Raw genomic sequence first — 14,316 nt, 5'->3', positions numbered from 1 at the left:
AAAATCGTCATTTCTTTTTATATTGTTCGTAGCATAAGGCTTTTCACGAACCATAAGTTGATATTCGTAAATGAGTTGTCATTGCAGATTAATTACAACAAATCGTAATACATTGTACCACTATTTAAGTGTAAACCCCATGAGAAAAGAAAAAGAGCAAATTATAATTGTTGTTTGTCTTAATTTTGTATATGATAACAAGAGAATAGAATTTATTTAAAAAACCGTGTAAAAATTGATGGAATTTGGATGCACACACACAACACATCTCCATTTTTAAAGAATGTATCCGTTTTGCCCTCACGAAATTATCTCATTGTTTTTTTATTCCATCTATTGAAATGACATTATATATGATTTATATCCCTTTTATTAACAAAATCACCCTGTAAAAGAGAACACTTATTATGGTTTGATTGGTAGCAATGAGAAAAGGTCAAATCTTAGATGTAATTCGAATATTTGATTATGTTCTAAATTCAGAGACAATGCTGCATGTCTGTTTATTTTCATTTATGCTCAACTATTTCTAATATTCCAAAGTCTTCCTGTCCGTAATTTGAACTGAATGATCGTTCCCTGACAATCTATAGTTTTTATTTGGTTTCTTATTTTCATCATCTGTGTTTAATTAGACTCTTTATACGATTTTTTGCTCTAAAATGATGATATAGTTTACCTTTTTTGTGTTATGTAAATAGAAACGCAAAAATATAGAGAGAAATTGTAAAAAAAAATTAAAAATATCAGCAATACTAAATCAGGGAAAACTATTATTGTTGTCATAAATTTTATTTCAGTCCACAATGTTTGAGCGTGTCCTTTACTGATGATGCCTTCGTGAGCAAAAACAGCACTTGAGAGCAAATGAATCATTATACGATATTTAAAAAAATGCTGATTTTGTATTTTTTGTACAATGAAAATTACATAATACACAGAATACAGATACTATATACTAGTAAGAGGTCCTAAACCTAAAGCATAAAATCATGAACTATTTGTAGATCCAGCAATAAAAATCGTCCCAAAATTGAACATTGCACATGTGGTACTTATGAAACAACGCGCAGGAACCCAAGAAGATGAAGAAACAGACATTCAGTCTCGATTATAATTACTCTGGAGGTCTTTTGATTTTTATATCGGGGCAAATGGAGGCCTAGGAAGGTTAAAGAAAATAATATATTTCATCATGAGTTTTACATAATCTTGATTTAATTAATTTTATCTACTGGAACTGCAGAAAACGTAGTATAGGTTGCAATTTGTAAATACAACTGTTCTCAAAACACGCCTCTTTTGGGGAGATCTTGAATATGCATAGAAAATTAATTTTGTTTACATACTGGTTCTAAGTTATGGTCTCCATCTCACAGAGACATAACTTAGGAATGTTACCAGTAAATAAAATGTACATATTGTTTATACTGAAAACTGTGGTAACCCTTTGTTCGAGGTAGGGATAGTTAAGAAAATTAGTGTTAGTTTAAATCTGAGATGTTCAGGGCATATACACGTTGAAAATATGCCGCACAGCCCTATATTTTGAACTTTGAAAAAAATTGTAGTGCATATGAACTTTCAATTCTAGGATAATATTTTTGTTTCAACTTCATAGTAAAAGTGGTACAGTTTTACCCGTAAAAGGAGTTCCTATGGGAAATTGCATTGTCAATATTTACAGAAATGCAACCTGTAATGGCGTTGATTTCACTCGAAGGCACTTGAAAATCAATGAACATTTAACAGACAGCTATGACAAAATTTAATGGATTTATTTACATATACAAACCACAATGAGGTATCTTGACTTTTGCCAACTGATAGCTCTGTCTGTTCCCTTCTTCTTTTATACATCTTAGATGATGACCACTGTTATCTAGGATGGATGTGTGGTTTTGTAGAATTTTTATCCAAAGACTAGAACAGTTGCAAGGCAAAGGGTTTTTCTCTAAGCTTCTGCAATACGAGAAATGGTTCTTCGTGAATTAAAAAATTCAAATTGATGAAGCATAAAATAAGTATGAAATGACACAAATTTTTTTTCTCGTGTACTTCGTGCAAGAACAGAAATATTGGCTATTTGATTACTGATGACAATTGGTAGTGATTATATAAACGATACAAAATCAACTGCACTTGATGATCATTTAAACAGAGTTGTAAGATAGAGAATTGAAATGGAGATGTGTCAAAGAGACAACAACCCCGGTCAGAAGGGCAGTAAATAGCCGAAGGCCACCAACTAGGTTATCAACACAGCGAGAAAATATCGCAGTCGGAGGCGGGCTTCAACTAGCTCCCAAACAAACATGTGTACTAGTTCAATGATAATGAATCCCAAACGAACCTCATGCTTATCTCCAAAACATACAAAGAGTAAAAGCACAAAAATACCGAACGCCGAGGAAAGTCTATACTCAAATGGTAAAATCAAAAGCTTAAATTCATCAAACAGAGGATAACAACTGTCATATTGCTGACTTGGTACAGGCATTTTCTAATGTAGAAAATGTGGAATTAAACCTGGTAAGTAGGTAAATATGTCAAAAAATAGGGGTACAGCAGTCAACATTGTGTTATATTCTTAATCATTATAAAAACAAACAAACATGTAACAAAGTAACACAAAAAGGTATATAACTAAAACCATAAGTCGAAATGAAAGAAAAGATAACAAGAACTTACAAGAGCAAAATTACACAGTCACGGGATGTATATGTACAGATCTAGAGCTACGTCACATGTAACAAAGAAACACAAAAAGGCATAAACACATTAGAAAAACAAGAATACAAAAACCATGATAGCACAATAACAAAATAACGAGATGTATAAGTAGAGATCCACTGCAAATGAATATCACCAAATGTAGACTAAATAGTTTAAGTAGCTGAAATTGATCATAGAAGACTGGCAAAGGCCATACGCTCCTGAATTGGAACTGAGGCAAAAATACAGAGGGCTGAAACATGTTTATTGATATCTCAACAACATCCCTATACCTTCAGCCAATGTAGAAAAACAAACACACAGCAATACTCAAAATAAAAATATTTTTAAAAGAAGTCCGTGTATGTTTGGTAATTTTGCATGTGTGAATGCTTAATACGTCAAAAAATAAAACCAAGGATGTCTCATCATTGATCAAGAAATATTATATTTTATACATTATAATAATCGTTTTCTTTGGAACAAAATATAAGCTGCCTTTGAAACATTAAATATGCTATAAGCAACTTGAGAATCGTATATACTTTGACACTCAAGATTAATTATATGGTTATTTCTAGAATGGTCACTGTTGTCACAAGAAGTAATTAGAAAACGCTTTTAAAAACCGCTTCGAAAGTTACTCTACAACTTTGTACTTGTTTCGCTTTATAAATATTTTGATATGATCGTCACTGATGAGTCTTATGTAGACGAAACGCGCGTCTAGCATACTGAATTATAATCCTGGTACCTTTGATAACTATTTACAGAAGAAATAAATATTTTTAATTGCGTGATTGGGGACAAATTAAAGAAAAATACTACGGATTAGAATTGAAAAATGACAATTTTGTCAAAGAATTAACGCATTAAGATAAAAAGTATTTGAAGATCGGTAATATATTATTAAATTTACTAACAAAATAGAGTTATGGGTATTCCAAAAAGCTTAATGAATTAATACAAATCTGTTTGTACTGAAACTAATATAACCGATTTTACATAACAAGCTTATTACACCAAAGTCAATGACATATAGCTAGATGATAACACAGAAACAACACATATCAAAAGCAAACCGGGACCAACTTAAACACATATTTATGAATAGCGGACAAAAACGTGGATAAAATTCCAGCAGAGAATCCATTGACCAATCAAATTAAGAATTATACCATAGATGTTTTTATGTTACACTTTTGTTGGAAATTGTGAGACGTAATTGCACAAGAATACACATTACACAAATGTGAGTTTTCAATCATTCAAAGGTTTTTGTCATAACGTTTAAAAGAAGGAAAGGAACAGTTTTAATTGGAAAGGCATATTCGACAAACGTTTTAATTTATTAAGGCGACATTAATTTTCTGAAGTTCAAATTTTGTAAACCGATAATGTAGAGATAGATAATAATACGACATAAAAATGAGAGTATCACATGACTCTAAAAGGAGCATGACCGGAGCAGGATTTTTCTGCTATTCAAGCATCTTCCGAATTTCCCTCTAGTATATTTTGCCCCTATATTTATTCTTAGTCATAAGTCAAAATTGAAAAGAATACCTAATCGGTAAAATGTTATACGAGTATACTGCTCACCAAATGATCTTACACTGTGAAAAAACAAGTTATGTCAAACAATTCTTGATGATGACCGTAACACTATGAGGATTTTTTTCATTTGTTTTGATATAATTCTGTTGTGGTCGTTTTGTGAATGAACACCTGACACTTATATTTTTAAGTTCGCTATTCGGCTATTTGCAAAAGTTATTTTTTTGTAGATAAGAAAATTAAAGCACGAACATGCATAAAATTGAGAATGGAAATGGGGAATGTGTCAAAGAGACAACAACCCGACCAAATAAAAAACAACAGCAGAGGGTCACCAACAGGTCTTCAATGTAGCGAGAAATTCCCGCACCCGGAGGCGTCCTTCAGCTGGCCCCTAAACAAATATATACTAGTCCAGTGATAATGAACGCCATACTAATTTCCAAATTGTACACAAGAAACTAAAATTAAAATAATACAAGACTAACAAAGGCCAGAGGCTCCTGACTTGGGACAGGCGCAAAAATGCGGCGGGGTTAAACATGTTTGTGAGATCTCAACCCTCCCCCTATACCTCTAACCAATGTAGAAAAGTAAACGCATAACAATACGCACATTAAAATTCAGTTTAAGAGAAGTCCGAGTCTGATGTCAGAAGATGTAACCAAAGAAAATAAACAAAATGACAATAATACATAAATAACAACAGACTACTAGCAGTTAACTGACATGCCAGCTCCAGACTTCAATTAAACTGACTGAAAGATTATGATTTCATCATATGAACATCAGGCACAATCCTTCCCGTTAGGGGTTTAGTATCATACCATCATAACATATATGTGAAGAACATAACCCGTGTCATGCCAACAACTGTTTTTAGAATAAATGTGTTTAGTTCCGATGCAAAGACCTTATCAGTGACTCAATATTAACGCCAAAATATGCAATCTTTAATGACTTGACAACAGTATCGTAATTATATCCCTTCTTAATAAGTCTATTCAAAGGTTTTGTAAGTTTCTGAGGTGAATACTGACACCTTTGTGCTTTATAAAGAATATTTCCATAAAAAATTGGATGTGAAATACCTGAACGTATTAGAAGTCTGCATGTTGAGCTATATTTACGAATGATGTCTTTATACCGATGATAAAATTTAGTAAATTTTTTGACTAGTTTGTGATATCGAAAACCCTGGTGTAATAATTTTTCAGTAATACATAAATTTCTCTCGTTAAAATCTAAAACATTGTTACATACACGAGCGAATCGTACAAGTTGAGATATATAAACACCGTAAGATGGTGACAAGGGAACGTCACCATCTAAATACGGATAATTAACGATAGGAAATGAAAAATCATCCCTTTTATCATAAATTTTAGTATTCAGCTTTCCATTAGTGATATAGATATCAAGATCGAGAAAAGGGCAGTCGTCATTGTTAGTATTAGCTTTATTTAAAGTAAGTTCAACAGGATAAATTTCATTAATATACATACTGAAGTCGTCATTATTGAGAGCCAAAATATCATCCAAATATCTAAAAGTATTATTAAATTTGTTTATCAGATGTTGTTTCGATGGGTCTTTGCTTATTTTTGTCATAAATTGTAACTCATAACAATACAAAAACAGGTCCGCAATAAGTCCCCATTGGAATTCCGATAATCTGACGATATACGGAATCCCCAAAGCGAACAAAAATGTTATCTAGTAAAAATTCATGGCATATATAGTATCAAAGCATGTCCAATTAACATAGTTTTTTTGTTTATTGCTACTAAAAAATGACCTAAAAGAGTTTGAACATATATATTCACATTCTGATTTTTTGAATGTTTGTTTGTAATTTTGTTAATTGCTTCAAATTTCTACACGTTTTTTGTTCTTCGACAAATTTAAGGGGAATTTAATTTTCCAGATTTCCTTAAAGGAAATATTTAGGCAATTGATACTTTTTATATACATTACTTGAAGTTATTTTCTCGGGTTAAACATCTTTTCCCTTTGGAAATTAAATGTCTTTGAGGAAATAAATTTGACTCCGAGAAAATTTGTTAAAATGAGGATAACTTTTGCAACAGTGGTTCTAGAATATAGATTGATCGTGAGGGATAGAATTTCTGTCAAGCATACTTAAAGATATTGTTAAAAAATATTCAATTGTGCTTTTTGTGTCCTTTTCTTCTTTTTAAACAGCAATATTTCATTACAGTAATGAAGCAATAATACGTCACAGTAAGTTCCAGTCGGTAGGATTTCTTTTATGTTCTTCCATTAATGTTTGTATTAATCAATATTTTTGCAGTTTGTGCACAGGCAGATTATTTGTTCACGTATCAACCTTCTTTAATTTACTTCTTGATTATTTCAAGGAAATACGTCGTTATGTAACTTTTTTATGAACTAGACTATGCTCTGTTTTTATATGCGCCCAATGTGCTAAAAATTCATCTATACTCACAATTGCAAAAGCTGTAGTCCATCAATGACCTCCCAAGACAACAGTCGGATTTGGTTTCTTCTGAGTGTCCTGAAAGAGTAATTCTCAAAATTACATATGAAACAAACCCTGACTCTCCTTCTAACATTTTAAAATTTGTTTTGAAAACGGAGTTCAATACATTTGTACACATTAAAACACTATTGGCTTGTTTTCATGTTTTATATTAGGCAAAATGTACCTACTAGTAAAACCAATCGTAACCTGATATCGTCATTTTGATCTGAAAAGCTCTTTAAAGTCTGTTATTCAATTTTCGAGTACGTAAGTTATTTAAGTACATTTGCAATTGTTCAGTTAGAGTACCTTTCACATACACGACACTTGTTATTTTAAGCTTTGTTGAATTTGCGCAATTTAAGAATAGGAACCATTTCAATATTTAACTAATTCATGGAAATCTGTCAAATACGTCATGGTTTAGGAAACAAGATTCCAATTTAATCTAAAAGTAGCAAAATGAAGTGATTTTAATTAATTAATATTGATTTATGGAAGGCAATTTAAAATCGTTTGTGACTATTTTTGAATAAATTTGTACAGTTTAACATATATATGCAGTAAACTCTCATTACATTCGGGGTATTCCATTTTAATTTAAAAAGAACTATAGTAAATCAGAAATAGATGTTGCCAAAAAAAGTGTGTATATTAGTTTAAATGACTTTAAACAGAAAAGAAAAATAAAAACACAAAAAACTGAACTCCGAGGAAAATTCAAATGGAAAGACCCTTATCATATGACAAAACTAACAGCTGAAACACATCATAAGAATTGAACTTCTGCCATTTTCCTGACTTGGTACAGGCATTTTGTTATGTAGAAAATGGTGGATTAAACCCATAAAAAAGGTGTCAGTACAAAAACGTTTTATTCTATTCTATTCGTGGAAATCACAAATCCAAACAGATTAATGCTGCACTGTTGTCAGAACCAGACGGAAAATCATCAACGATTACATTATAGCACCGATATGACACAACCCATTCGCCTTTGTCATTAACAGCAAGATACAATTATTTTAGTTTATATTATGTTTTGACAAACAAAAACAAAAGTGCAACTTAAGGTCGGAAAGGCATTGTTTGTATCACATTTAAAAATAGCCACTTACGATTTGTTACTACATGTAAAATGAAATTAATCTTAATGTATATTGATGAAATTGATTGTTAATGGTTTCCTATAGAAAAAATTAGGCTTCACTATTTTCTACATTTATCAGTAATTGTCAATTCAAAATCTCCTACAATTTACATGAGAATGGCATCTTACTTGACAGAATTACTTTATAACATGGTAGATGACGTTCTTCATTTTGTATCCGATAACTAGTGAATCATATGTTAAAGTATAGTGAAAATTCTTCTTTAGCTTAGTACATAGTTATTTAACCAAGCTGTGCAGAACACATCATCACCTGTGCAATAGACAACCTTTTATTCAACTTTCATTATAAGATTTGTCAATGACACAGCATACTTCACCAGGTCTTAATCTTAGAACTGTTTGCAATGTCAATGATTTATGTATTTATTGGAAATGAAGTCCATCTTAACATGTTACTTCACAAACAATTAAAATAATTACTGTATCATTACTATATCTAATTAAGATGGTCAGGGAAATAATTGTCATATATTAACGTCGAAACACAACAAACCTGACTAAATTAAAAAATTGAATCACAAAGATACTGAACTCCGAGGAAAATTCAATCGGAAAGTCCCTAATCACATGGCAAATTCAAATGACAAAACACATCAAACGAATGGACAACAACTGTCATATTCTTGACTTGGTACAGACATTTTAAAATTTAGAAAATGGTGTATTGAACCTAGTTTAATAGTGCTTAACTTCTCACTTGTACGACAGTCTCATCATAAAATTTTCCTATACAATATGTTTTCGCTTTTTGTTCATATATACTCAATGACAGGAACAACTTGGTTTATAATGCATTCTAATTCTTACCGATTTGTATCTAAACATGTTTTTTTGGTGAAATCCTTTCGTGTAATTTAATGAGTTAGACACACGTTAAATGTCATATTAAGTCTTTACTATCACTGGTACGCTGGTTCTAATCATTTTTATCAGTATACCCTCAGCTTTAGACCATTTTGTTTTAGTTCCCATTGGTTAAAATGATTGATGAAGCTGACTCGGATGCATTATTGAGTTATCTACAAGAACCTAGAACTAGCCTTTATTGTTGTCAAAAAGATATTCAGGAAATTCATATAACTATTTTCTTATTTCGTTTAAATTTACGTAGAGAGAAAACTAATGTAAAAGGAACGATTAAATGCAAAAATATATTCATAGTAGTCGGTGAAATATATTTACCGCTAATGAGAAGAAATGAGAAGCGTAGCAATAAGGAAAAGTGTGGTATGAAAAATCTCATCAAAGATAACAGGCTTATGAGTATTTATTTAACCAGTAAATTACCACGTAAAATGCAATTGACAAAAATAGTTTTTTGATAAATGATGACGATAGTTGAAAATAAGCTCGTTAATGTGTAGATGAAGTGCAAAGTGTTACAGAATATTGAAATTAGTCCTATAATGGTTAGATCAAGTGATTGTCTATTTTGGAAATAAATACATTGGCAGCTCCTATGAAACGTATAATTGGTTATCAACTTGACGAGGAAAAAAATAAACAATTTACTCTAAAACGATTCATATATTCCACTCAAGTAAAAAAAGATTGAACCAATAGCTTCATCAGCCTGCTGTTCACTAACAAGAGCAGGCAAGCGTTAGCTCATATTTAAACAGAATAAATTACCTCATTTTTGTTCACGAGTGAATGCTGTTTGCGCTTATTTATTCACAAAAGTATTAGTAATCTAAATTTTGAATCAGTCAAATGTTTTTAGGAACTGACTCTCTTATTAACAAAAATCTGATTTGCTGACAATAATTAATTATTACGATGTATTATTTAACTGGAACTATTGCAATTATAAAAATGTTTGGAAGTCGCACTAAGATCGTTGTGGTCGGGGTAAAGTCGCTCCAAGGTCATCTTGATCGTCGAGGTCAACGACCAACTTTGATCTTATTTAGGGTAAATAAATCGTGTAATATAAAAAAAGAAGATGTGATATGATTGCCAATGAGACAACTGTCCACAAGAGACCAAAATGACACAGACATTAACAATTATAGGTCACCGTACGGCCTTCAACAATGAGCAAAGCCCATACCGCATAGTCAGCTATAAAAGGCCCCGATAAGAAAATGTAAAACAATTCAAACGAGAAAACTAACGGCCTTATTTATATAAAAGATATGAACGAAAACCAAATATGTAACAAATAAACAAATGACAACCACTGAATAACAGGCTCCTGACTTGGGACAGGCACATACATACATAATGTGGCGGGGTTAAACATGTTATATATATATATATATAGAAGATGGAAAATAAAACTGTTAAAATTGAAGCTTAATAACAGAACTGATTAAATAGTTTAACATATCTTTTTATCTTTAATATCTCTGATTTATAAGAATTTAATTAGGCTGATACCTTGATACGATTTCTTATTTCTCTTTCTTTTTATCATGTATTTTCAATATGATCAAGAACAATTACATAAAAGTTGTTTCCAATATATAGATTTAAGTCTAACATTCCGACCGAGTTAATCCGACAATCAATGTTAATCTGTGTGGGTGTGTGTACAGGAAATTAACCTCAATTCCCTAGTTTATATGCAAAATGTCTCACCGCTGATTAAGTGTCCGAACAAGACAATTTTCATGTCCAATGATGAATATTTAAATAATATCAATTAAATATAGCATTCATACATCAGCAGTATTTTTACAAAAGACTTAGCAAATGATAAACGTTGTTACAAAATGAGCGTAGAAGGAAAATGATAAAAAAAAGCATTATATTAAAGGAAATCCACACTGACATACAAGTTACCTACGAGACAATTTACCAGACAGGTATATATGATAGGTATATACAACAAAAGTATAGACTTTTTACACTATGTGCAGTAACAGTATAAAATAAAAGAAAAAGAGGTAGCATCTTTTCTTATAGTTTTATTAACAACGATATCATTGCTTTATATGTTAAAGTCAACAATTTTTGGCTTTCTTAGATAATTTCGTATCAAAATAGTACCTAAGCACAGCTTTTGTTCACTTAAATTGTATATAATAGAGCACTTGTTTCCGGAGGTCATGGAGTATAAAAAAACAGATCTTTCGGATCTGAGAAACCGAAAAAGTATGTCCTTCAATTTGAAATTCATACAATGGTATTTAGCAAAATTTGTATCACCAATGGTCCTTAAGCTTCACAATATAACAAAAACAACCCCGATTTTGTTTAAACAATTCAAGTATCAATTGTAAATCATCAGGATGCTAGAGGGAAATTTTCAAACAATTAATTCAAAATGATAATTCTTAAAACTAAAAAGAAACATAAGAAGAAAACAATCACAGAAAACAGCAAAATATAAAAGGAGGTTGATTGCTAATTTCTGCAAATAATGACTACCGTAATTTACTAATGCTTTTTGCATATCAATCGTGTAGGATAGAATCCGTTTAACTAGTAGTAACGATATTGCATGTTGCCTCATATCACATACAACGTAAACGTCACATGAAGAAAGCTTTGATACACGGGACGTAGTGTTGAACGGGAAAACATTCTACCAAATTGATGGTAGTCCCCCCAACCCTACAATTAGGCTCCACTTGTCAGATAAACACCTAGATGTTTGGTGGAACCCACCAGATTATCCAATACATTTGACCTAGTGATAAAAACAACCAATCACGGTTTATTATTAAAGAAATACATCGTCTTGAATGAAAACAAAACCACGTCTTAATGGAGGAAACAAAAACATGTTCCCTTATACTAATGAGCCATTTGGTAAACTATTTAGCAGAAGATATTAAACACATGAACAAATCAAAGGATAAGCTTCAAATGGACGAAAGAGCAGAAGAATTAATTGTTTAAATACAATCTTAACCAGAGTGAAAATAATCATGATATCCCACATTAAAATGCACAAAAAATAGCCTAATGACCCACAACAAAGGCATGCATATTAATACGACGACGTGACAGATTGTACAATAGATATAAAAGTCTGCCGATGCTTCAAAAAAGACTCACAAATTCCAAACAAATCGAATGGTATATAGCGCATATAGAAATTTTATCGAACATCTCAAGAGGAAAACAACCAAATACAGCAACATTTAACGATTCCACGTATTTAATACACATATAACAGAAGTTAGCCTTAAGTGATGTAAATAAACCAATATGTACACAGTGATGACATATTACAATCACATCACGTTGATATGATTGACTTTGTGTATGTAAAACCGGTTGGAGTCTGTTTACAGACTGTGTTTTCGTATTTATTCGGGAGATTAACATAGGCGGATACAGGAGGAGGGGGCTGGGCCCCTACTTTCGTGCGGGACTGTGGTTAGTTGTATAGCGAATCACTGACGCATGACTAGAGCCCTACTTTTAGGCCAGTCAATGTCCCCCTTGTGAAACGTTCTGTATTTCCTTACAACAGCTATGATTAATAAAATAACTAAAGTTAATTTCAAAATCAGCTGGAAGGGGGAGCTAATTATCATGGGCTCCATATAAAATATATATTCACAAACTTATAAGGTAATTAAGGACAGCTGATGTCTACAGGAAACGAGTTTACAAAATAAAAAAACATTTCAACATGTAAGGATATATGTCTGGATTATATCATCAAATTCCCTGGGGCCCAATGTTCACAATATTTTTACTTCTGAATACATATCTCTGTCGTTTGATTGAATAAATGTAATCCGTTTGTTTTTAAATTATATAACAGGAAGTATTTGAAGGCAATAGTTTACCCTAATAAGGAAAGTATGCTTGTTTTGACACCTTGAATGTTTAAAGTACTCTTGATATCTATTTCATTGGTCTTAATTAAAATCCATAATTTTTTAATAATTTGTCGAAATGAAGATTTTGTATCATGATTTCTTCAAAAATATAATAACAAGTATGGGTCACCGGACATTTTCTTATGCTACAGGTTGTGCAAAATTGTGAAATTTTGTATAGATCTAATTTTGCATGACAAAAAAACCTACACCATAGAATTTGAGGATAAAATGTGAGAAGAAAGCTCTTACATCATACTTTCTTACACATGAATTACATACTACTCTCAAAATTTGCAAATTTCATAAAAGATCTAGACCAAGTGTTATTTGCTTCTTCAAAATCCAAGATGGAGGAAGACATCCGAGCCATCGTAACTACATCTTCCAAAGGTCTGTAAGCCATTAGTTTGGCAATTTTCATCAATAATATATTTGAATGTTGGTCTTATATAATTGTTTTAAGTTTTAATTCCTTGTATCCAGTATTTCAGTAGATGTATATGTATAACCCATACATTCTGTGTAGTTTCGGCTGTTACTGAAACTTTAGTATAACAGTTACATCACATATGATGTTCCTGACATAAAATAATCAGTTTATAACATCCTATGTATTCATCAATAACATTTTTATTTAAATATCAGGGCCACTCCATGGTCTTTTTCATCCCTTTTGGTGAACAAATTGCAGATATGAAGTTTCCTGTTTTTTCAAACCATTTGAGCAAATGTACGTGACTTGTCAAGATAACTTTCCCGAACTTTGGTGTCCCCATATGCAAGAAATGAGAACGATATGTGGGTTAACAAAGTCGTCCAGGTGCTTTGTCGTAGATTAGTGTTGCCTTTATTTTATAAGACCTTGCATTGATACATATCTTAAGCCTCGGTCACACCTTACCTGATAGCTCGAACGGACGCCTAACGGATAACTTTTTGTCAATCCGTTCATGTCCGTTATACGTCCGTTCTTATCCGTTAGACGTCCGTCCATATCCGTTGAATATCCGTTAATCGTACGTTTTATCCGTCGACATCCGTTCTGTCCGGTGGAAAATTTTGAGCATGTTCAAAAATTTGAACGGACGTTCAACGGATAAAAAGTCCGTTGAACGTCCGTTAGGTGTCCGTTTTGTACGGTTTTCGTCCGTTTTGTATCCGTTACGTGTCCGTTATACATCCGTTGGAGGTCTGGAAGATAAATTCACCAACGGACTTCTACCGGACGTTTAACGGATAAAACGGGTGTTGAACGGATGAGAAACGGACTTCTACCGGATGTATAACGGATAAAACGGATGATGAACGGATCTGAAACGGATAAATGCCAATTGAAAATTTCGCGTCAGAAATGCCAATTATTGGTATGTCAGATTTCTTAAGGTTCATGAATTCTTATTATTCATAATCAATCTTAGGGTATAGGCACGTCTTCACAATCAAGCATTGTCGCTTTTGATTTTTCCGTATATCTTGTTCATCCGTTTTATCCGGTACGCTTCCGTTAGGTGTCCGTTTTATGCGGTACTCGTCCGTTGGATGTACGTTCGACGTCCGTTCTGTCCGGTACGTGTCTG

The 14,316-nt window shown here is 32.1% G+C and overlaps 1 protein-coding gene across 1 annotated transcript in view; it reads right to left on the bottom strand.

Moving 5' to 3' along the window:
- The window catches only part of LOC143071374 (BDNF/NT-3 growth factors receptor-like), a 70,711-nt gene that overhangs the window by 16,285 nt on the left and 40,110 nt on the right, over positions 1–14,316 (bottom strand). The window contains exons 4-5 of the mRNA XM_076245625.1: positions 6,743–6,811; positions 1,796–1,962 (exon numbers count right to left, since the gene is read on the bottom strand). Of these exons, the coding sequence (XP_076101740.1) occupies positions 1,796–1,962; positions 6,743–6,811 (236 nt within the window). The remainder of the gene's footprint in view (positions 1–1,795; positions 1,963–6,742; positions 6,812–14,316) is intronic.

The sequence above is a fragment of the Mytilus galloprovincialis genome, chromosome 4 (genome assembly GCF_965363235.1).
Source record: "Mytilus galloprovincialis chromosome 4, xbMytGall1.hap1.1, whole genome shotgun sequence".
Lineage (NCBI taxonomy): Eukaryota > Metazoa > Mollusca > Bivalvia > Mytilida > Mytilidae > Mytilus > Mytilus galloprovincialis.
This window is presented reverse-complemented; position numbering and strand designations above follow the sequence as displayed.